At 38.5% G+C, this 25398-nt stretch overlaps 1 protein-coding gene across 4 annotated transcripts in view; it reads left to right on the plus strand.

Moving 5' to 3' along the window:
- The window catches only part of PCSK5 (proprotein convertase subtilisin/kexin type 5), a 245810-nt gene that overhangs the window by 60529 nt on the left and 159883 nt on the right, over positions 1-25398 (plus strand). For 3 of the 4 annotated variants that reach the window (XM_026866351.1, XM_026866353.1, XM_026866354.1), the window contains exons 4-5: positions 13356-13499; positions 15203-15279. In XM_026866351.1, coding sequence (XP_026722152.1) covers positions 13356-13499; positions 15203-15279 — 221 coding nt within the window. The remainder of the gene's footprint in view (positions 1-13355; positions 13500-15202; positions 15280-25398) is intronic. The other variant, XM_026866352.1, reaches the window with a different exon arrangement.

Genomic DNA, 25398 nt, shown 5'->3' on the forward strand with positions numbered 1-25398 from the left:
TACATTGTGGTTACTTTTTAGTTGGTTTTGAGGATTATTTTATGTTAAGCTCTAGATCCATACAGGTATTGATTAGGTTGTCTGTATCAAGGATCTGAAATGGATCTTCAGTTGAATTAATACAAAAGTATTTTATACAGTGCCAAGGTCTTAAAACCAAAACTTTCTTCTTGCTTTTCCTATAAACCCTTTTCCCTTGAAAGATCTTTAACTTTCATACAGATAGCAGAGCAACCACATAAACTTCTATTTATCTGTTTTGAAACAATCCATACTTATGCAGAGATGCTCTTCAGTTAAAATTTCTATATTTTGCTCCAGAAATGATTTTTTTTTTCAATAATTATTTTCACCCATTCTAAATGTAAAGGTCAAAGGGGAAAAAAGACTCAAAATAGCACCTCCTTTGAATGTTTCATATCAGTTCCCTCTGACATTAGTGCTTTGCATATTTGAGTTTTATTCATAATAATTAATGTTTCTGTGCATATTTAGAGAGGAGTTATTCAGGATATGCTTATATTTAAAGCAACACAACTTCAGATTCCAAAACTCCCTCTCAAAGTATTTGAAGGCAGTTAAGTGTCTGGAAAGAGTTTACTTCTCCCAGATAATACTTCTTAGTGAGGCTACTGGAGTTCCTTATACAGAGCTGCTATCATCTCACAGAAACCAGCATCAGGATCTGAATTCCTTTGGTTGATTCATTCCACAGATATGACAGAGCATTGTATGATCATTTCATTTGACCAACAGTCAGTACAACTGTTAATCTGCAATCACAAGCCCAGAATTTCACAGAATCACATAATCAGCTAGGTTAGAAAGGACTTTGAAGATCATCCAGTCCAACCATTAACCTAACACTGACACTTACCAACTACACCATATCCCTCAGCGCTATGTCGACCCAACTCTTAAACACCTCCAGGGATGGGGACTCCACCACCTCCCTGGGCAGCCCATTCCAATGCCTAACAACCTGTCCTCTCAAGAAATCCCTCCTAATCTTTCCAGTCTAAACCTTCCCTGGTGCAATTTGAGGCCATTCCCTCTTGTCCTATGGCTTATTAGTTGGTTCAAGAGACTCATCCCCAGCTCTCTGCACCCTCCTTTCATGTAGCTGTAGAGGGTGATGAGGTCTCCCCTCAGCCTCCTCTTCTCCAGACTAAACACCCCCAGTTCCCTCAGCCGCTCCTCGAACGACCTGTGCTCCAGACCCTGCACCAGCTTCATTGCCCTACTCTGGACACGCTCGAGTCATTCAATGTCCTTTTTGTAGTGAGGAGCCCAAAACTGAACACAGGAATCGAGGTGCAGCCTCACCAGTGCCAGTACAGGGGTCAGATCCCTTCCCTGTCCCTGCTGGCCACGCTATTGCTGACACAAGCCAGGATGCCATTGGCCTTCTTGGCCCCCTGGGCACACTGCTGGCTCCTGTTCAGCCGGCTGTCAATCAACACCCCCAGGTCCCTCTCTGACTGGCAGCTCTCCAGCCACTCCTCCCCAAGCCTGTAGCGCTGCTGGGGGTTGTTGTGGCCCAAGGGCAGACCCCTGCCCCAGCTGGCCTCAGCCCATGGCTCCAGCCTGTCCAGGTCTCTCTGCAGAGCCTCCCTACCCTCGAGCAGATCAACACTCCCACCCAACTTGGTGTCATCTGTAAACTGACTGAGGGTACACTCAATCCCCTCGTCTAGATCATCGATAAAGATGTTAAACAGGAGTGGCCCCAACACTGAGCCCTGGGGGACACCACTCGTGACCGGCCGCCAACTGGATTTAACTCAGTTCACCACAACTCTTTGGGCCCGGCCATCCAGACAGTTTTTTACCCAGCAAAGTGTGTGCCCATCCAAGCCACGAGCAGCCAGTTTTACCAGGAGAATGCTGCGGGAAATGGTGTCAAAGGCCTTGCTAAAGTCAAGGTAAACAACATCCACAACCTTTCCCTCATCCAATAAGCAGGTCACCCTGTCATAGAAGGAGATCAGGTTTGTCAAGCAGAACCTGCCTTTCATAAACCCATCTCTGTAAACCAAATCTTTGTAAATTGTATTCCAGCACTTAGTTCAGAAGACAAGTAGCTAGGGTTCATTGTCATTTTCGAAGATCACCCTTTTTGAAACATCAGTACTAGGCACATGAACATCATTGCAGGACTATTGTCATTGCTGTCATTAAAAAAAGTGTGTTAACCCACTTTTCTGGCTATCCCACTGCCTAACTATCAAAGATTAATACATGGCTTCATAGAGCATATTCTTGAAGTTGTGGATGACTGTCTACCTTACGTCTTAAATCCTTTTCACCATTACAGTGTTTCTGAACACTCATTTTATGCCTTTCACTCTCAGTTCTATGCGCATAATTTTATGTATGACTTTATATAAAATTGTATTATAAACACACCACTTAAATAGGTTCACCTTCATAAGTGAAGATCACTCTGTCTCTATTGCCATCATTACTTCCCACTCCACTAATTTCTGTGTCATCAGATTTGAGTGTGCTATAGGTAATTTCAGCTTTTCCTGAACTACAAGGAAGCATTATAGCCTCTTAAGATTTGAAACTTAATAATTGCACATGCTCTGTAAAGTTTCTTTACTGTATCTGTTAAGCCATCATAATGGTTTCAAAGTACAAACTGACATGTCAAATCCTCTGTTAGGTTCTTTATGAGTGGCTATGTTATTAATTGCTTACAGATTCATACTACATCTCTAATGGATCCAAAGATCTCATTACAGTTTTTAAGTACATAAAAATTGTTTTGTAACTGCCTCATGTATTTACATGTTAGAATGTAGCGGTTGAAAAAACCCAGTTATTTTACTGGAGGTACATTGTTTCCCTGAGAATTCCCTTTTACTTGAAAGACGCTTTTTAACTTTGCAGTGTAATTTTGGCACACATTCAAGTTAAAATAGTATTTTCAGTTAAACAACAAAGCCAGTAGGAGAGACAAACAAACAAGGAAAAGAAGATCCTTTTAACAGCTGAGATTTGATAATGGAGAAAGCTGAAAGTCAGAAGGTCAGCTGACAGGAGTCACAGAATAGAAGGATAGAGACAGTAGGAATGACAAGGAGAGGACAGAAGAGGAGCCACAAAGAGTGTCTTATAGCTGTAGTACCAGGAAAAGCAGTGGGCTCAGAGGACTTGTCAACAATCATAAAATTAAGAACTCTTACCTTTATTTCTGGCTGTGTATAGCTTTTTCTTCTGACAAAGCCCTGATCATAGCTTTCTATAGTACTTTCTCTGGGTGTCTCATCTGCTGATTTCCTGCAGGCTTTAAGATACACTGCTGTGGAAGTTATCATTAATAAGTATCATTTTAAAGTTGAGACTGCCCTATGCACAGACTCTATTTAAGCCTGCAGCCATGAATGTGATTTTCCTCCTAGTCCCAGTTAGACACACTGTCAAGTCTTTTTGCATGAAAGGTGCTTATACTGAGGTTGTGTATTCTGTCTGTCTACAGGCATATATTCTTCTAGTATCAGTTCAAAATTATGTTCTCAGACTCATTCCACATATTCAATTACTTACAATTTGCAGCTAGGGAAAGTTCCTTCATAGTACTGCTGCAGTGAACACAATCTAGGTGTCTGTAGTGATAAAGTTGGGGTTTAGTTTAGCAGCAGCACCCCAAGTCCCTTAAAGTTCTGTTACTAGAAAGCTTGGTCTATATCCAGTTCTCTGTAAAAACAGTGCAAATATATTTGACTTCTCCAGATCATTTCAGCAGTGTCTATATTTTTTGAGATAGCTTGGATCCTGGCACTTTGCTGAGATGTCCTTTAAGAAAAAAAAAATAAAATAAAATTGCCCTTTGCAATGTTCACAACATTTTTACATTCATTGCCTGTTTTGCACAGTCTTTTCATGCACAGCTGTGTCATACATCTCTGGACTAACCTTCTTCAACACTTCAGAAAGACTTTAACATTTAATCAGCTGGGTCAAACTTGCTGACAGAGTAAAAAGAGTAACTGTATGGTACTTTTTTGCCTTATGCAAAACTTTTGTTTTGTTTTGTTCTTAAATAGTCTTTCGTTTTCCTTCCCAGGCCTCCCTAGATTTCTCTGGGCTAGTTCTCTCATTTCTGCCAGATGATCTCATCTGCAAAATATAACTAGCCATTCCCTCTAGTGGTTTGGCCTTATCTTCCCAGGTTTCTCTTATAATACACAGTGGGCCTTGCATTCATCAACCATAGCATGTTCAAATGGTGAAAAGCCCACTGGAGCCTAGGGCACTTACTTCCCTATAGCCAAACTAAAATAGCAGCCATTCATCTTATTCTGATCCTGTACTGTTAATGAATTCTCACAGCATGCATTTCAGTGTTAGATTAAACATTTCTGTAAGGCTGTCTAAGGAGGGTATGGAGTGATTTTTATACTTCTGTCTCAAGAGAATAGTTTCATGGGCTTAAAGTTTGTCCTCTGGCAAGTTATAATCTCCTCTGACATAGTAGCTAAGCAAATAACAGGACCAAGGGTACAGTAACCTGATGGCTTTTTATGGTTCTTAGGGAAAAGGCTTCTAAGTATCAAGTAGCCTAGATGTTTATTGCTTAAGTAGAGGCAGTGTGAAACAGTTCCAGCCTCAGGAGCTCCACGTTTGCCTACAAGGAAACAGGAAAAAACTTTCTTACCAATAATGGAGTATGGGATTGTCATTGTATTTTGACCTACATGTGGCCTGCTATTCCTACCCACTTTTGTCCTTGAGGAAGAGTAGGGACATGTATCTTCCCTTCAGCCTCCTGAACAAGTACTGCTGTCTTACATCCTTGCCTTTCTCCATTCCTTCTTTCCCCCAGGACATCTCACCATTAACACCAGATGTCACCAGACTGTTGTCTCATGGATCACAACATAAAATAGAGAAAAAAGAACTACAGTAGTGCAACAATCCTTAAAATTGCATATGAGCATTCAGAGCTGACATCTCTTCATCTGTCTCACAACTTCTCTCATTCCTAGAAGTTCATAATATTCTTAGAAAAATGTTTCCTGGTCCATTCTAGGTCAGATCCCTGCTCACCCCCACCCCCAGCATTCCCATAACAGCATATCCTTCTTAAACATCATTTGTCTCTTTTCCCTGTAAAATGAAAAAATAGAGGAAGGGGAGGGAAGTGGGTTTGTATAAACCTTGGCCTCCTCCCACTCTTACCAGTCTCTGGAAAGGTTAATGATTAATTGAAGCCATCTGCTCAGAGACTTCTGTCCATGTGGTTAGTTCAATTCTGTCACATATGTTCACACAAAGTCTAAATAAAATCACCTTCCTCTCCCATGCTTCTTAACAACTCGAGATAGAAGTAATGGTCTTTGACTTGAAAACAAAAAGTAAATTGTGAAGAACCTGTCTTTAGTATTGCAGAAGGAATCCTTAGAAACTTATATAAACTATATTCAAGCAAGGCTTACCATCTCTCTGTTTAATTGTTATCTTAGAAATAATGTAAAACATCAAGTCTAATTTGAGAGAGAAAGAAGGAGAAACTTGGTCTGACTAGATAAGTGTGACTCTATGAACTGATGCATTAAAAAAAAAAAAAAAAGCAACTTGGGACTTTATGTAAAACTATCCTATTTTTCTTTCGTTTTGGGGACTTAAGAAAGGTCAAATACAAATATGAGGCAGAGACCACAAGAAATGGTAGAATGGAAAGAATTGTCTCTCTGATTTCCAGGATTGATGGTGCACAGCTGAGTCCAGGGAACAGCTGTCCTTTTCACATATTCTCCCTAATTAATAAAAGAATTGCTATACTTTTTTTCCTGGACAGGACTTCAGGCAGGTAAAAATGCATTAACTGTTGATCTACCTTGCTGGCCTTTTGTTGCTAGGTAGGCTATTTATTTAGTAGTGGTACTATCACACTAGTAACAGCAGCAACACTAATAACAGTCATCATGATCTTGAGAGAATTCAGCCACATATAGAGATATATTTCCATGCATGCTTCTTTCCTCCCTGCATTTCTTAGAAGTAGCCACAGGCTGTGGAAATTATTTCTTTTCTTCCCTCTCTGTCCTTTGCTGACTCCCCAAGACATTTTTAGCTACATTTCTTTCTTTGCCTTGAAGGAGTCCCTTGTGTTGCCACCACATGGGAAGGAAACAGGACTAGAGGCAGACATCCTAATGGAACCACAGGTCATGCCCCATGTAGAAAGAAGAGGTGATATTAGAGGCAGATTATTTCTGTGCCTTTGCAGGTTCCAGAACACGCAGCTGGGAGAGAAACTTTGCTGTCTGTAGACCTAAAAGAAAGGGGAAAGTTTCCAACTCCTGAAAAGGCTCACTGTAGTCAGCCTGTGGAACACGGACATGCAGGGCTTCCCTGAATTAACTCATGTTTAAGTCAGCACACAGGTTACAGAAAAATAACCAGTGTTGACATTAAAAAAGTGCAGGTGATGGAAAAGCAATGGAATTGTCATGAATACAAATTTAACACATTATGAGCTATTCTATTTTTGGAAAGAATAGCCATGTAATTACAGCCAAATAAGAAGATTTATGAGCTCCTTATTTTTCACTGCAAAAACCTATATGTATAGTATTGCAAATTATTTGTGTCTCACTACAGCCACCAGATATTCCTATGCATACAAGAAGCCCTGTTGTATTGATTTCCTGTTCTCCTTCATTGCTTAAAGATGCATAAAATAAAGTATGTTTGTGATTGTTCTTATTGGCCTCTAAGTGTATTTTTGTTTGTTAACTTAAAGAATCAATAAAGCTTAAGAACCGAATTCATCTCTGAAGTAAATTAACTAACCCTCTGAAGTTGCACAAGCAATAGATTGGTGTTAAATATTTAATACAGTACACTCTTGAAATATTTCTCTTGATACAGACACAGATTAAAATAATAGCAATTCAGTAAAGCATGACTCCAGAAGTTGGATAGTATTTAATGCAAAAGAACTCATATTTGAGATGAATCAGACATTATATTATCTGTCTGCTCCTGCTAGAGCTCAAAAATCTTGTGTGCAGCAATAATCAGAAATCATTTAGGGTTTAGAAACTCAGAAGGAAATAATTTCTTATGCAGTTAACAATTGCTGTTTATTATGCACTAAATATCAGGTTATGTCTGAGAAAATTTTTTTTAAATATCTGAACATATACCACCTTCTCTTTCTAAAAATCCATATTTCACTTTCTGTTTATTGTGATGAAAGAATTAAAAAATATGAGAAATACTTTTTAAAAGAAACATTATTTTAATAGTCTTCTTAGAAAATGTTGCTGTCAAGTGCTTACTCTAGAAAAGCCAAGAAATCATTTCAGTAGATCACATTAGCTTTACAGGTTATGATTCTTTTCAAAGCCTGTTGTCATGATTTCTACTACATTACATGCACCATTTTAATAAGGAACCTACCTTTCCACCTCTCCTGATGACCTCCCTGATTACTTCTTTCATTCCACTTAAAAACTGCATCACATCAAGAGCATAAAGAAGATAAAGTATTTATATTTTCTGAAGGAAAAGAGGGAACAATTGGCAAGTTTTTAACTTACAACACTGCATGAAACTGTACCTCAAAAAGCTGAATGTAGCATCATGATGTCTCCTCTAATAAAGTTAAAAGCTGATAAACTTTGCTACCTGTGCCTTTTCCTGGACCAGCTAAGATTGCCAGTGCCCCACATTACATTTCTTTTACAGAACAGGTAGATGGTCTCTGTTTTCTGATAGCTCCAGGATCTATCAAAATGCCAGGATCCATTCTTCAGCCTTGTGTGTCCCCTTCTCCCTCCTTGTGTTGATCAAGGTCAGTGCCTAGGTCCTTGACTGCCCTTCTTCCTCTCTGTGCGATCTTGGACAACTTCTCCTGTCCTGTCCATGCTCTCAGGTTAGTAGCTGACAAAACCCCCTGATGTAGAAAACCTGTAGTCTGATTGTTTCTGTCTGTGACAAAGACAGTTTAATTACTACTACTTAATTACTACAAGACTGTCTTCTTGTTCTTCTTCTACTTGTTTTTCTTCTCAATACTAAAAGAGTCTGTATTTTCTTATCTCTGTCTGGGTACTAGTATTTCAGAGCTTTTCTGGGATCAGAAACATATGTAATGTTCCACTAAATGAGATCCAAGACCTGCCAACTCACAACTGGTCTTTCAAATCCTAATTCTCAGGTTATGTTTCTCTATATCCCCATAGATATTGACAAGATCTTGTCAAAAAACACCTCCTAAATCCTTGTAACTCAAAAACTACAGGAAACCAGTGCAAGGTACCTCATGAAGACTTACAGAAGGCACAGTATGCCATTTCTGAGAGACTGCATGTGACAGAATTAGAAGCTTCTGTTTCTAGTCTATTTTTCTAGAATAACAGGCATTGCGAAGGACAGAACAGAATTTTCTAGTAATTGATCTTCTAATTTGCTTTTAGCCTCTGGAATTCCAGAAGATTTTGACCGTTGATGTGATTCTTTATTTCTCAGTTTAACTGTTCAATTTTGTTATTGATCCCTAACTGGATACACCAAGCCTCTGACCACAAAAATTAGTGCAGCAGACAAGAAACATTAAGATCATTAAAATGATCATAAGTGAATTTTAACAAAGAAATTCACAAAATCACTAAGAGAATCCAGGCTCATGTCTGAGATACTGAAAGCATCATGCAAACATCAAAACAGAAAATCTTACTAATGTTATTTCTACCTGTTAATTGCACAAAAACAGGCTTCCAAGCTGACTGTTCAAAGATGTCTGAGTGATTCTTTTGTCTTTTTATGCTCATAAGCATTGAATTTCAAGTATGAGAAAAGTTCAGTATCTGAAATTTTTCTTACTATAGTCCTCTTCCTCCCTGTGTGTACTTCAAGAGTCTTTCAGATGGTTTCTTTTAAATACTAATGGAGGTATCATTAACATTTTCCATTTAAACAGTCCAAAGAATCTTTGAATACCTTTTAAAAATCTCAATAAAATTACTCTATGTAACTGGGTGAGAGGTTGTTTTTTCCTTTTGATGATATCCTCCAGGCAATAGATGAAAACAATGTATGTTGAATAGTGCTGGCTTACTGCAGTTGTCTAGTCATGGTACAAATGCAGCAAATTTCTGAACTACTTTATCTGCTTGGAAAGGGGAAAAAGTCTGTAGACTAACCTGTTAAGAAGACAACAGTTCAAAGATCAGCAGATCTAATAAAATCTTGCAAGGACACAGTTTTTGTATGTTATCATGGTGAAGTTTGGTTTTATTCTAAAAAAAAGATAACAGGAGAAATAGATTGAAAATGAGTGATGAAATTCACTACTTGCCCATTGATATAAAATTCCATCACTCTGGATCACATAGTTTTTTTATTATCATGACATGTTTTATTATTTTTTGAGTGACACTGTAAATTGAAACAGTGTTTCCAAATTAATTAAAAAACAGCCCTCTCCTAAGAAGGTGACAATGTCATTTGGATAGGTGGTAAAGCAGCAGCACATGGTTAATGAAAAATTATATAATGGAACCCAATAATGGAAAATTCCTTAGAATAAATGTTTTTGATGGAAGGAGAAATTTACAGAAACAGGAAAGAGTGCAAGTGAAACCAAGTCATAGATGACATCTTAGACAATGACCAATGTGGAACAGCCTATCTAGACCTTATTATATAGTATTTGAAAAGTAGTTGCTCTTCAAGATTTAAAAGCCAAATAAAAGCCAAATCTGAGTGCTTTGAGAGAAAAATGCACAATCAGATTAATCTGGAGAAAATTATACACTAATCTGGGAAAAGGTATAGTTTGTGGTTAAAATATGGGAATCTGAGATGAGATGTTGAACCAAAAAAACCTGGGATTTAAGTGGTAAAAGACAGTACTGGAAGAGAAGAACAAGGCTAGGAGCAAGGAGACAAAAGAATAGATAAAGATTTGAGAGGAGGAGGAAAAGTAAGGAATAGAGAGGAATAGAAAACAAAGATGCTATTTTTAATAGGACTTTAGAATAAATTTTATTTTGTAACCAGAAGAACTGAACCCTTCATCTGCTGCTGAACTTGTCCTGCTTGGATGCTTCTTTGCTGTCTTTGGATTTTGTATCCATATATTACATATGCTGCGGTCCAAAGTTATAAGTGAGCACGCAGTTATGCCTGCTTTACCCCTGGAATTTCTTTTATGCAGAAAGATTTTGTTTAGACTAGCTTTCTGCCCAGTCTTGGAGCAGAGCAAGATAATTTGAGTATCAATTTGACCTGGCACATGTCTTGAGAGAATCATCAGAGCACACCATAGAGCAAGAAGTGTCTCTTGTCTTGTGTTTATCTGCATGTATGTAGCAAAGCAACTGATGAATTACCTCTCTTCAGCCACCACCACAAAAGAAGAAGTTCAGGTAAGGTAAGTGAGGGCAACTGACTGTGCCAACATCATTAAGGGAAAAAGCAGTGAACTTTTGGCACAGAACCAAACAGCTTGCAAGAGAATGGGGATTAAAAACCCATATGCTTGCTCAGCCTGAGTGGTTTGACTGGCAAGGAAGCAAAACAACAAGCTCATCCCATAGGAAGAGAGGACAAGACGGTCAGCAAAGCAGCCAAAGGGTCATTTGGCATTTCAGAGAAGGTGATAAAGGGGCAGTGTAATGGCCCAGTAAATTTTACTGGAGGTCAGAGACAGAAATCCTGATTGCCCATTCCAGCTCTCTCTTGGGTTTATTTACTCTGTGACTGCAGGTTGGTGTTTCTTCCTTTTTGTCTCCTTGTCTTCACATCAGCAAAATGTGAATGATGATATTAATAGCTTTTGCAAGTATTTTCTGATGCTTAATTCAGTAATACTGTTGAAAAATGCGAAGGCATCTGGAAGCATTATACACTTTTAACCCCCTTGTTTGTACATTAGAAAGCCTCTGTGTATGACTGTTACATTCAGTGTACAGATGGGAAGTTTGGATTGTAATTAATTTCATAAAGCCAGCAGCATGACCATTTTCAAGCAATATATAGAACAAAGGCATTAAGCCTGCCTTGTACATTCCTTGGAACTGGTCCCTGAAGTCCTTCAAGCTCCTTTGTGTGTGGATGGATGGACAGGGAGAGAGAGGGAGAAATATTTGCAGACACAAGGGAAAGACCATGAGAGAGACTTCATACTATGTACATATATACAGTGCCTAATAATATAATTTTTCTTTCATCATAGCAAATTATCCCACTTAAATCCTCTGGTTTGTGTATTACAGTACGGAGAGGTAAAATGGAGAAAAAGGAGGAGGAAAATTATGATTTAATAGTAATCTGATGTCAGTTTTCACCCAATATGGCTAACAGTTCTTAAGTGTGCTTACATTCAGGAGGAGAGGGATGGACTAAGTTAAGGCAGAGTGTATCTCTCTGAATGTATTTATACTCCTTACAAATTGCAGAGTGACAAAACATGAGGCTGAAGTGGGGACATGAGGCAGTGGGGCAGGGTGTGAGGTGGACCATGCTCACGTGATACAAGTTTCTTTTTCAATTTGTTTTTCCTTCATCTCACCTTTTAGTTTTGCACTTTCCTTCACCTGCTCTTTTTTTAATTTTTTGCCTGTTGCTCTGTCTGAACTTGGAGGAGCTGAAGGAATGCAGTGCCAATGAGGGGCTTGTTGAACTCACTTTGCAGGGGAGGGCTCTGTGTATAGGTTAGAGCGGAGCTTCTCAACCTTTCCTTCACCACAGACCCCCTTTAAGTACCTTTTGTGGCTGCGGACCACCAAGACTTAATTAAAGATTTAAAGCACTAGACTGCATCAAATATTTCTTTCCATTTTCTCATACGGGGTCTTCAAATTTGGAGAGAAGGGGAATTAAGTTAATCTGTTAATGCACACACTCCTATTATAATTTAAAATAATATCATCAACACTCTTCTTGCTCAAATGTCAATCTTATGGTATTTTAACATTCTAATCATGAATTTGATGCCAATTTTTACATTAAAATTTGCTGAAAAGTTTTTACAATTCTTCTCACCTCCCTCCCTTGTTTGTCTTTGTTCAGTCATCATATAGTTTTGTTTACAGGTCCAAGGACACCACTTGGAGGAGCAGATTCCAGCCCTGTTGTGGCCCTAAAGAAGGGCCGTTGGGTTAAGAAAATGTCTTTTAAGAGAAAAAAAATGCCTAGTTAAAGCAGGTCCCATCAACCATACTAGCACAGCATATACTAGTGTGTCAGGACAGGTAGGGGGTGCAGGGAGAGGGGTGGCAGGGAGAGGAACATTGAGGAGAGGGGACTGTGGGAAAAGGAGGTGCAGCGTTTGCCCTGGGCCAGACCAAATGTTTCCGGGCTGGACGTTCCCCACTCCTGCTTTGAGCCTTTGCAGTCCCCTTGTGACAATGTCGCAGCCCCTCAGGGGTCCACAGACCACAGGTTGAGAACCACTCAAACCAGGGTTAGAGAGACGCTAATGAGGCATACATGATGTCTGAGGTTTTTGTCTCATTGCCATGGCAAGCCAGATTTCTTCACATGAGCTGGCTGCATTCATATCAAGGAAGAGGCTTTCAGTTTTAATGTATCCTAAAATTTCTCCACCACACTTGACCTGGTTGCTCTGAAAGCTGTACCCCAGCCTGCTCTCAATCTAACTATCTACAATTCATCAGACACCCTAAGCTGCAAGTTTTTTCAGGGTATTGTTTTGGTTACAGGTTCTTAACTGCTGCTCATCTCCTGCTGATATTGCACAAAACCTGCCAAAAGTCTTATTTTGTAGATAAAAATGAAACTGGATTCGTTTCCAGACATTCTGTCAAGAAATTGTACATCACAAGCTCCAAAAACCAAGAGTTTTTTCCATGACCATTTCTGCACAGGCATTTGTCTACTTTTATCCACATATGGTTTGTTTTTCTGACAAAAATCAAATAATTCAAATGTACATTTCAAATGAGCATGCTTAACAGCCAGGAAGAGTTGCTTTGTTTTACACATGGCTTCTAGTGGTTCACTGTGCCTGGACATTTTTTTTTCCTATTAGCACAAAATCAGAGAAATAAGCAGGACCATCAATTTTCATTTAATTTGGCATTTCTTTTTAAATTATTTTCTGTCTGAAGGTGTTGATCTTGCATAGTTACTATTCAAATCAATATGCTCATGTGCTGATTTAAATGGTAATGTTAATGTTAAGTAGGATAATATCTCAACCCCACACTGTTCACTGATCTGCAACATCCAACATCTTTATCTCCTCCTCTCTCTGCAGCACTGCAGTGATAACACCCACCATTGCCATTAAGTAGGATAATATCTCAACCCCACACTGTTCGCTGATCTGCAACATCCAACATCTTTATCTCCTCTTCTCTCTCCAGCACTGCAGTGATAACACCCACCATTGCCAATCAGATATGAATATAGTAGGTGCTTGGAAGAGAGGTTACACTGGAAAGAATGTTGTGGTCACCATCCTGGATGATGGCATCGAAAGAAACCACCCAGACTTGATGCAGAATTATGTAAGTGTTCACAGGAGTCTAGATTTGCTGCTTTATTATTACTCCAAATAGATTTGCTGCTTCTGGAGAGATGGAGGGAGGGAAGGAAGGAAAGATGAAGAATCATACAAGAGTTTCCTCAAACGTTAACACCAATAGGAGGAAAGAAGACAATTTTTGGTAATCTGTATTGTTTTAGTTAAGACTATGTTCCATCTGAAGGTATTTAATATCTGGATGCCTCTTGTAGCTGAGTTCTGAATTTCTGAACAACTGGAACCAACCATTGGATGCTTTTTCTTTAGTAATTTAACTTAATATGCTCACACTTTCAGAACTTAGAAATGGAATACACTGCTTTTCAGTTAATTCATGCAGCTGGAGTCACCATCCCTGGATGTGTTTAAGGGTCATTTAGATGAGCCGTTGGGGGATATGGTGTAGGGGAGAACTCTGTAGAGTAGGGCTGATGGTTGGATTGATGATCCCCTTGGTCTTTTCCAACCTGAATGAGTCTGTGATTCTGTATAACCTCAGTCCCAGTACAGATCTAGATCTTGTAAAAAAGCCCTGAACACAGGCTTTTTGCCAGTGAGCGTATCATCTTGACAGAGCATTGAAGAGATGGTGGTGGCAAAAACATCTTTAACAACCTATCAAAATCTACATCATGTCCATAGTTTAAAGCTGTTTATTTTAAATTAGCCATACTTGCATCCATATCCTTCCCCATGTTGCATGTGGAACTCAGCTTTGAAATACATGAGGAGGACTCTACAAACACAAGTGACGGGGAATTGCCCTATTAGTCAATGTATGCTTAATCCTAATGCATGCCACATTGTTCATTTTAATACCTTAAATTATTTAAACAAACCAAATATTACCTCCTCAATGAATAACCCAGATTGTGTCACATGTCATGTCATCCCAGTACTGTCCTTCCACTGAATTTAAATCAGTTTATTTCCTTACCACCTCCTCTTTCCCTTTCCTCACACCAACAAGAAATTCCCCCCCACATATTGCTTCTTTGATGACAAATGCCTTCTATATGTCAGATTTTTGCTGGTGTGGCTGCAAACGGGAATATTTGAGGTGAATGTGGTAACTGGTTTTGAACAAAGAAGAGATTAGAAAGAGCTGCTTGCCATATCAACACACCGCATGCTACTGCATCGATTAATGGGAACCATACAAATGAACAATTATTTACTCTATAAACTATTTTCAGCTGTAAGAATCCTGGTAAATGTAAAATATGGAACAAAAATACAGAGATACCTTGCAAATATTTGGAACAGTTACACTCCCAGGGAAATGGCAATGCAGTTTATGTTGTATTTCAAGCTGTATTTTTATAACAGTACTCTTAAGAAAATGTTATTATTCTTATTCCTTGAAACCATGACTAAAATTTCAGTCATCATGCAAATATTTTCTCGAGTCTTTAAATACCACTTTCTGTTTCCGCTCTGACACTGGAAATACGCTTTTTCAAAGTATTTGTTATCCTTCTCCCTTTTGGAAAATAAAATAAAATATGTAAATCCCATAATTATTAAATATATAATCCTTTCCTAAAACATGCAATCATCATAAAACCACAGGAATGTTAGTTAACCTAATTACTCTCTTGTAGAAACCTGCTGAAGAATGTATAGGCCAGATGATTCAATGGCTAATTAATGAGAAACTGGTTTTCTTTCTCCTGTTGGCTATAGGATTCACAGGCCAGTTTTGATGTCAATGGAAATGATTTTGACCCTATGCCTCGATATGATGCCAGCAACGAGAACAAGTAAGGCATTACAGCATTCATGAAATTTTCAGTCTAGTTTGTTAATTAAAAACTACCAGTTTTTCTATGAAAGTCTAGGAAACTTGATTTCTTATAAAGCAGTGTGATTTGCATTTAAATCTTTGTGAAATACATATTTATGTCTCTTCTGTACACACTGCATGACACTCTTTGAAAGCATTTGAAGCCACCCAAAACCACATAAAAGTTAGTTTGAGAGTTCTGGTCATGTGAAATGAACCATTTTCAAACCCTTTGGGATGCAGAGTATAAGAGGTGGTTTAGTTTTCTCAGATACCATCTCATTGTGTTACTGGGGGATTATTATGTGTGACAACTGTTTTGGCTTCTGACTTCCTTGAACTTTTAAGTCTTTGTGTATTGAAGAAATAGACAAGTTAATGGAGGTTTTTTTTTCCTCTCTAATAATGTATTTTAAAGTAATGGAGGTGTTACATGTGGAGGTTTGATAGAAACCTTATAAACCCAGAAGTGGCAATTCTGCTGGATTATAATTTCTGTGTCACGTGAGTGGTTGGATATATCTCCATGAATGACATACTTCTCCTTCAGAGCTCTGCTTCCTGATATTTGTCATTCCAGCTCTGCTCTTTGGATGTGCTGTGGTGAAGGCTGGGGGAGACACTGGGAAGGACTCTTCACCTCAGGAAGCATGCCACCTTTCTACCCCCATGGGTATTTGAGGGCAGTTATTTGTTGTTAACATTTTTATAATCAGGTACTTGGCGGAAAGAAATACCTTTCTGTGGAACTGCATGAATTAGAGGAAGGAGAATCCTACTCCATGTCAACATGCTGACTGTCCATTTTGTTTACTTGAGGTTTGGCTGGCTTTTTTTCATTGTGGAAAGCATTAGTATTGTTTACCTGCAGAAGAGAGATTACAAGAGGTGAAACTTCATCCTTTACAGAACTGAAATATGTTTGGCTTTGTGTTGTCTCTTCCCTACAATGTCACAAACTTTCTCCAGAAGAATGCAGCAGGTGCAAGCTGGGAATCAGCAGTAAAACTTAACATTGGTTTGACTGGAGAAACCAATTCAAGCAGCTTTGGATCACATTGTAATGGGAGAATCCTCTCCTGGTCAATGCCGTCTTCATAACAGCAGGGAACCATGTATGGACAGGCAGAGCAGTACCTTCTTACACATAGCTGCCTGTTACATATATCCACTCGTGTTTTACAATGAATCTCAAGGAGCTGTCATAACTACTTTCAGCCATCGGGTGAAATAACTGTGAAAGATGAGGTGAATTCTGCCAAGTACTTTTTTGGTCAGTCAGTCTGATCCTGCCTGGTAGACCAAGATGAGGAATATGTAAGGATTTGGCTCTTAGAAGCTATATAACTAAATGTGGATACACACACACACACACACATCTTGGTTGTGATGACTAGAAATACCGTTTAAGATAGAAAAATATTATATTGGCATTAATTTGAATAATAATAGGAGTTTTTTTGGACTGCAATTATGGCATATGTTCTCATTCAGTTGTTTTAAAATGATGCTGTTTACATCTGCCAACTATTTTTGTCTAGAAACGAGTACATGCAAGAGCTGTTTCTTTGCCTTTTCCCATTAGGCGTATCTTTCTCAGCCTATTTTCACAGAGGCTCAGTTTGCTGAATTTTATCTGCCTCTTCTTCACTATCAATCTCCTAAAAGAAGAGTACCATAAGAGAATAAAGAGAAATTCAGTAAAACCCATTGTTTTGAAATGTGTAAACATTCTGCACATGATGACTAGTTTAAGCAAAAAGAAAACACTAATGTGGAACAATTGTGAGATAGACCTGGTTGCTGCGTTACCTCAATTAAGTTAGCAGCAAGCTGAGGATTTCAGAGCTAGATGCTTGTACGGAAAATGCTGATATTACACTGAAGTTGTTAGGACATATCCCCAAGACACACGTTCACTGAAACAGAAGAGTTAATAAAAGTCTATTAATTCTTACTCTTTCCAAAACTTTTTATTTTTCTTACAATTGAGAAATTTGATATGCCATTATTATTTCAGTTTTAGAGGTGTCCTGTCACTGATGTAGAAAAGAATTTACGAATGTGCTGTATATATTTGGTGGCTAATAAGAGAAATCTTTCATTGGGCTTATGAGAGGTCTCAGGACACCAAGTAAGGTTTATAAAGATGCTAGTTACCTGAAAATGGAGTAGGAACATAGGAACATAAACTGCTTACAGCCCAGAGTATGTAGGCATTGCCACTCAGCATACTGCAACAACTGATTTATATGACTGATCACTTCAGCATCAACCCTAGCTTTGAACTAGGTCTCTGTATTATAGCCCCATATAAAGTGTTGGAAGAGCAAAACTGCAGCTGCATTGTTACCACAAAAGGCTGGTCACCACGACTCCTTACCTCATGGATGCTTTTTCCTCCTTTCCTCAGTCTTTGTGCAGCTTTCCAGAGAGAATCATGCTGAAAACTGTGCTGCCAACAAGAGCAACAACAAATTGCATTTTCAACCAGGTCAGGCAGGTACCTCATTCAGCTCAGCCTGAGGTCAGAGGAGAATGAGACAGTCACAAGTGGGAAAAATGAAGCATGGCCTGAACCTCTCACTGACAATGTCGGTTTTATTGAAGTGAGGTGACTGTATGACAGTGCCCCAAGTGCCTACAACTGTTGTCCAAAAAACTGAGTGTGACAGACAAGCTGTTGTTAGCAGTGGCCTCCAAGGAGTTTTGAGAAAAGATGTGACAGTCACCCTTGTCCTCTGTGAATACTCCTCAGCTGAGCTGCTGGTTTGCATCACATGTCCCTCTCCCCTGCTGTTCACCAAACCCTATTGCCACATACACTGTATGGGACATATCCGGGCTCATTTGCATGAAGATGCTCCTTTCCTTGGAGTCAGGGCATGGCTGGGGTACACTTGGAGGCCTTCCAGTTTAGGTGCCCTTTCAGGGGTTTTCCCTCTTTGGTGCTGCAAGGAGCCACACCTCTAGCTGTGAATCACAGCTGAATCTTCTCTGGCTGGGTACTGTAGTCCTCACTTTCTTAAAGAACGTGTCCAGAGAAGGAAAGCTGCTTTCTGTTTTGTTGCTAGTTAAGAATTTTATATGAGATCTAAAACTAGAATGATTAATTGGTCTCCTAGGGCTGGGTGATTTGAATTTCCATACCCTGCCTCCCTGGTGAATACTCTCACTGCCCAAGCCCTAAGGTCCTGTGGTGAGATGTGGTGGTGGGAGGGCAGATACTGTGCTGTACTTAGCTTTGTCAGGTTATAAGGAGGTACAGCATCAGTGTAGATCCAGCTTTTGGACACAGAGGATACATGAAGCATGCTTTCAGTGCAAGACTACTTGGCAGACTAACCTCCTCGTAGAGGCTCAGCATTTCCAATTAGCAGGTACACTAAGCCTGGTAAGCAGTACCTAAGCACCTTCAACTTTTAGGGCAGTCAGTCTTCCTTCCCTAGTTCCTGCTGTACTCAATAAGAATTGAAAGGCTACATAGGTAGCACTACTAGTGCTAGTACTAAATCACTACTAGTACTAAAGCACTACTAGTAGCCTGTCTATATTTTTATGTGTCTAAAATATCTTCAGAATTTTGGGCAGAAATTCTGATTATCCAGCATATGTGGTCATTCAGTACTAGATACTCAAGTTGTGCCTGGAAGTGGAGGTAACTAAAACCACTGAATGCTCTGAAAACCATGGTTTGCAAAGGCTTACTAATATGCAAGATCAATTTGGTTGATTCCAGCTTCCTGCTATAGCAACTGGACAACATTGCATAACAGTGATTTGTGTCTTCCAGTAAAGATCAGATGTACAAATGTACCATCATTTCGTGAAATGATGTAGTTTATTTTGCCTCGTTTTATAACCCAACCTGAAGGGATGGAATGATAGAGTAAAAAGAATTGCTGTAAAAATAAGCAGGTATCTCTCTGCAGCTCTGCATGCGGCTGTGAAACATCAGGGTACTGGTTCTGTTTGCTAGCTTTTTACTTTTAATTAGTAGTGAAAGCTTTATGTTGCTGAGGCTTATCGGTGAGGAAAAAGGAATGAGAAAAAGATTAACTGGGTGCTTGTGGAGTGACTGTAGATAACCAGAGTGGCACTTTCCAAAATAGTATTTTTGAAGTTTTACATTAAATCTTCTATTAGCTAAGGAAAACACAAGGGTAGACAGAAACATTAGACTAATCTTTCAAGGCTTGTAGTCAAAATCAGGGTGGGATGATAGTTTCTTTAACTACTATGGTATGTAGGAGTCCTGCCAAAAGTTTACTTCGGTTTCTACAAATTGGCAGCAAGTCATGAAGCTTGTAAATGGCACAGGCCTATACTAGAGCTTCTTTTTGCTCAGAGGCTAAAGACAGCAGTCAGCTGTGAATGAAGTCATTTCTGCTATGCAAAGCATCTTGTTTTGGTTTACTGCTGAGTATCACTACTTTATTCTTTTTCTGTTATTCCACCATTACCTGTAAACATCTATGTTGAAACAACTAGACACTATCTGTCACAGGTTCTTAGAGAATGCAGGTGGGATCACTTGAAATGGTATTCTACCCATGGCACAGCCTTAAAAATAAACCAGAAATGTTCATAGTATTAAAACAGTTTGCCATTTTGACCAAACAAAAATAACTTTTTCTGTTTCATGAGAAATTTCAGGGATGATATTTCAGAGCTTAGGTCTTATTCTGCCAACAGGTACTTCTATGAAACAGAGGACCTTTTAAAAAAAACTCCTTTAAATAATGCTAGTTGACTTTAGTAAAGTTCTTATTAAACTTCTGTAAGAAAAAGTAAAAGTAAGCTGTCATTTCTGTTTTGGAGGTTTTGGAGATACTGAGTCACTCTTTGGATGCCTTTTCAACATTTTCAGTGATTCATCCCACTACATAAATAACTTATTTTATTAACTTAATTATTTTTAATGGGTGTAAGATTTTTGGGAGACAACACTTACTGCTGTTCAAAAATCATAAGAAACACAAGCTCCCTATGTGTAAACTTTGCAATATCTGAACAGGTTTACATCTATTCTCTGTCTCCTTATGTTGATCTGTAGTAGTTCTGAATCATGTAATCAGAATGGATATTAGGTATTTGACAGATCAGCTTCTGTGGCCTCCTATGATGGTCAATAAAGTAACATTAAAAAGCTTCATTGACTGCTGTGACACTACTCAGAGCAGATATCTGAGTAACTGAGCACAGTCAGACACAGAGAGCCTGAAGTCTCTCATTGCTGGATTGAAAGATCATCTCAAAAAGGTTCCCACAGCAGCAGTGAGTTAGAAAGGAGTGCTGGCAATTGGGGGTATCTGTCTATGTAGTTAATGTATTTGGATTGCCAGTGTGCATCTGTTGCTATTGCTTTAAAATTGTCTGTATCGTGTGCTTCCGACAAAACTGAAGGGAAGATAAGCTGTACTAAGAAGCACTGCTGTACCATCTTTGTGCCTTATCTTTTGTGTAAAAAACCATCCTGCTGTCAGGTGACTAGTCTGAACAATAAAAAAAGACCTTGGTGATTTTTTAGACTAGTCAACTGCTTTTTTCACTTTAGCCTGCTCAAGGCTTTCAAACAGGACTGAACTGCAGATCTCAAGGCTCACACCTGTGGGGAAAGCCAGTGATTAAGCTATGGAAGAATGCTGGAGATAAGTTGGAGCAAGGTATCAGCTCTCAGGAAAAGGCTTTTTTTTTTTCAGAGGGAATCTCTATTGTGTCTGCTCTTTTTCTGTACTCTGACTTCTCATCTTGACTTTCTCCAGCGTCTGGAGGCTTAAAATGCAAAGGATCCAGTGTTGGTGTTATTTGACAGAGTGCAGTCTGTCTGATGCCAGCAAAGCATCTCTGATAGCAGATAAATCTTCCTTAACAAGAAGGTAGTTTAGAGTAGATATTTAACTTCATATGTATATGTATATCAGATCAATAGATCAAATGCTTACACTGAGCATGGTGGTGTTAATTCCAGGTAACAATGACAATGTCAGGTGTCTATTGTGTCTTGGTGTTACTGCAACTTTAATGGACTTTGGTTAGGATTCTTAAGAAACTGCAGATTTTGGATTGTTTTCTCTGTACTGCTGAAGTATTCATTTATAAAAAGCAGAGACTGAGTAACAAACCAGTCAGAGGTCATTGGTACAGAAGCTTCAGTCAGAGGTTGCAATCCTGACTTATAGTGTTTTGGTTCTACTCTGATTTTAAACCCATTGCCCATATGGCCATATCCTATTGTGCTGCAATTTTAGCAGATGTTAATAATGAAGTAGGGTTCAGTGTGTGTCAGCTTACAGTGAGATTGCCACATTTTACAAGGAGTGGTGTTAATGCTTCATCAGCTAGCCTCCAAGTTAATTATAAGCTAGTGACCCAACCAAGTGCTTAAGGACATGATGCAGCATGGAGATCATGAGATATTAGGTCTGTGTGTCTTGCCAGTTGCTGTAGTTAAAGGTCCCAGTGTAAAATTGTGGAAATGAGGGAGGTAATTGCAGCTTGCAGAATTGTACTGTGCTAAAGTAGGATCATTTTACAGATTCATTTAGAGCATATTTTTCTTCATTTTCTGTTTAATTGTTACTTAGAGTCCCTGTGTGCTGTTACCCAATTAACACACCTGTCCTTCAGGTGGCCACACCTCTGGGGTAATCATCGTACATCCATTGTTTCTCTCAGGAAGGACTGAAAGACGATGCATGCATTCAAAATTTTTTAGAAGAAAACTTTTTCCTTCAAAGAAAAATATTATAGAAACTTACAGCATGAATCTCTACCACGTAGGACATTTGGTAATGTTTTTCTTTTAATGTAAATTGGTTTTTAACCTATGGGAAGAGACAAGGTCTGCATTAAAACAAAAAACAAGCTAAGTGTTGATGTTTTTAAATTCTCATGTTCCTGCTTCAGAATAAAATGTGTGTTCACCTGAAGATTTTTGAGAGTAAGTAGGACCCCAGAATTGCTCGTAGCTGAAGACTCAGCTAGAGGAAAGGCAGTCTTTGTCAAGCTGATTCACTCACCTGTGTGTGACAAGCACCCTTATCAGTGGTGTCCATGGTCAGTCCCTTGAGAGAGCATTTCATATTGACAATGAAAAATTCATTAGACTATAGGGCTTGATTCAGTAGCCTTTTAATCCAGGTTCCAGCTTCCAGTAGAATCCAGTAGAAAATACCTTAATGAAAGTTATTTTGAATTGCCAAAAATTGTCTTTTTGGTAAATTCTTCTAATCTGCTCATTATATTATCATGTAATCCCCTCTGAAATCCATAAGTAGTATGAGTTATAATTTTCTGAGAGCCAAAGGAAAGACATTTCCTTGAGTAGTCATTGAAAGTGAGAGAAGATAAACAGTGGAATAAACAAAAACAAAGTTCAGCCAGAATTCCAGTTGCTCAAAGATGAAAAAAATAGCCCTTTTTCACTACCTTGTTATTGGTCGCTGAGTGGTATTTCTCACTGCCTAACTGGTGTTTGAGGAGTGGCTCTCTTCCTTACTATAATGTATGACACTCTCATGTTCTCAAAACATTTAACCACAACACTACAGGAAAGCCTTTTTCTGTGTCTAATTACTGAAGTACCAGACAATGAGCTCACAAAATTAAATTCTGAAGCGTTATGCAACTGTTTCTAGTCCTTTTATGTAAATAATTGATAAAAATGAGTCAGATCTTCCCTTCCAATTCAAAGTCAACAATAGGACGAATGTAAGCTTACTGTATTTGTGGCATTCACTTTTCTGAATGCCTTTTTAATGAAGAGTTAGAAATGAAAGGGTTTTTTCAGATTTTTTTTTTTTTTCCCCAGAGTTGGTTTCCTCTAAGTATGCATCTGAATTTTGAGGTTTTGAATTTAGAAGAGAGCCTACAACTACAGTAGGCAAGTTTTGATTCAGTAAAATGGTAGACCAGTTTCAAGTTGCATACATTTATAAATACAGATCTACAGCCAAGTAGAATTTGAGAGTACAAATACTACATGTTGTCCCCTTTTGAGACATTGTACATATTAAACAAATTTAAAGAGTGGATCCATGCAGTATATGTAGTAACTGGTTTTGCCAGCTGATTTCACAGTAGTCAGCTCAGTCAAACACAGAATGTGATTCACTGAGATTTCTCAGTCAACACATACATGCACAAAGTATAATATCGATTCCTCCTTTAATGCTTGTGCATCAAAAGCAGACTTTTATTTTCAAGTTTGATAAAACAGTTATGAATCCAGTGTCAAAAGCTTTTTTAATTGAAGCATCTTTCTAAATAACATGCTATTAACAGTTGAACTCTGCAAAGTTATGCTATAAGGAAATGTCTTAATGACATTAGTAGGTGTTATCAGGATAAAACTCAGATGTAGCTTTTTCTTACAAATGAAAAAATACGGATTTGTATAGGTTTATTTCCATAGGCAGGCTTATTGTTTTCTAGCCTTGTTCTGCATTACTGTGATTTTGTAATTTTTCTTGAAGATACACAGTCAAATTATTACATTTGACACTTTAAGCAAAGTCAGATTGCTCTCTTTAAGACGTTACCTTTTTTTCCTGAAGGAAAGCAATCAAGGTAGAGAAATTCAGATGTAGAAGTAAAGTAGTGGTTATCCATCATCGATGTAGATTGCACCGATGGAGTCTATGCTACGAAAGTTTAACCTGATTTGAAAATTATTTGTATTGCTATAGAGACCCAAAGCAATCAGATCTCTGATTAGCAATCTGAGGTAGAGACTATGCCCTGTTTACTTCTCCAAATGTGGGATGGTGAGGCTGTTGGCTAGAAGCATCAGAATGCCAAAGAGAGTGTAATGAGAAGGTATGTGTTACTTCTTCTTTCAGCCCAAACTTACATCCCTTCAGTATGCTTCTTAATACTCCATAAACATCAGATGCACAGCTCCTAACTTGTTCTGCAGTGTAGTGAGTGTGTGAGAATTAGGCTTCATATGCTGAAACCTCTTTTTCAATTAGGAGCAAATCTTACTCCTGCCGAATCAATGATATCAGTTTCATTAAAAAAAACAATTATCAACACAGATAAAAGTAGGACTTGAACTTATTTCAACAATTTCCTCATTCATCTTTGCAATGCAGCTCTATAGAGAAATAAGAGGCCCATTTAATGTGGAACAGCATCAAATGAAATTTAGGTTTAAGTACATTATATATCTTGCACGGCACAATTGAAATTGTGCTCAGAATTCAAAATAAGTAGGAAGTATGTAGCTGAGCTGGAATATGGCAGAGACCCAGAGTTATAAAATATTAATTTCTTTAAAATGTTGTCACAGCAGTCATCCTGTATTAGAAATGGAGTATGCAGAATGGGTGAAGACCCATCCATGATCTGCCTGCACATCACTGTACTGCTTCTGTGGTTTTGCCTTATGACCTTAGGATCCTTGCATCTGTCCGTATCGGCCTTGCATGAAAGCACGAATATCTTTGTTCCCTAAAAGCATTCTGCCAGACTGTTTTTAGGAGATGCAATGGACCACTTTTCCTGCCAAGGAGGTCTAAACATCAAACTCCAGATCTGCATTCATGTATTCATAGGATATTTTTCATTTCTGATTAGGTACGATTAAAGTAGAACTGATAGACAATATTTTTAAGAAGGTCTTTTTTCAGTTTCATTTCTTTTTTTCGTTGCACAGAAAAGATAGGGCTCTAATGTGGCTATTTTTTAAGTAAAAGCACCTGAGATCTCGCCAGCTGATATATATTGATGTCAGTCTGGATGAAAAACATGAATCATTATAAATAGTGACTGACAGTCATACAAAAGCTTGTGAAACAGAAGAAGTGGAATGGAAAAAACCCTAAGTACAGACTATATCTGTAACAGGCTCATGGCCATGAATTTAAGGTGATAAAGAACATAGACATTCGTGTCAGTCGTGATGGTCTATGAACATGGGCTGTACCAATAAAGGATTTTTAATGGCTTATTTTGTTGTAGTTGTACCAGGTTGTACTGGATCTGGTTAGGTTAATTTTCTCTGCAGCAGTTGATATGGTGCTGTGTTTTAGATTTGTGATGCAAACAGTGTTGATAACCCATGTTTTAGCTACTGCTGAACTGTACTGGC

Source organism: Athene cunicularia, assembly GCF_003259725.1.
Source record: "Athene cunicularia isolate RWA chromosome Z unlocalized genomic scaffold, athCun1 chrZ_part2, whole genome shotgun sequence".
Lineage (NCBI taxonomy): Eukaryota > Metazoa > Chordata > Aves > Strigiformes > Strigidae > Athene > Athene cunicularia.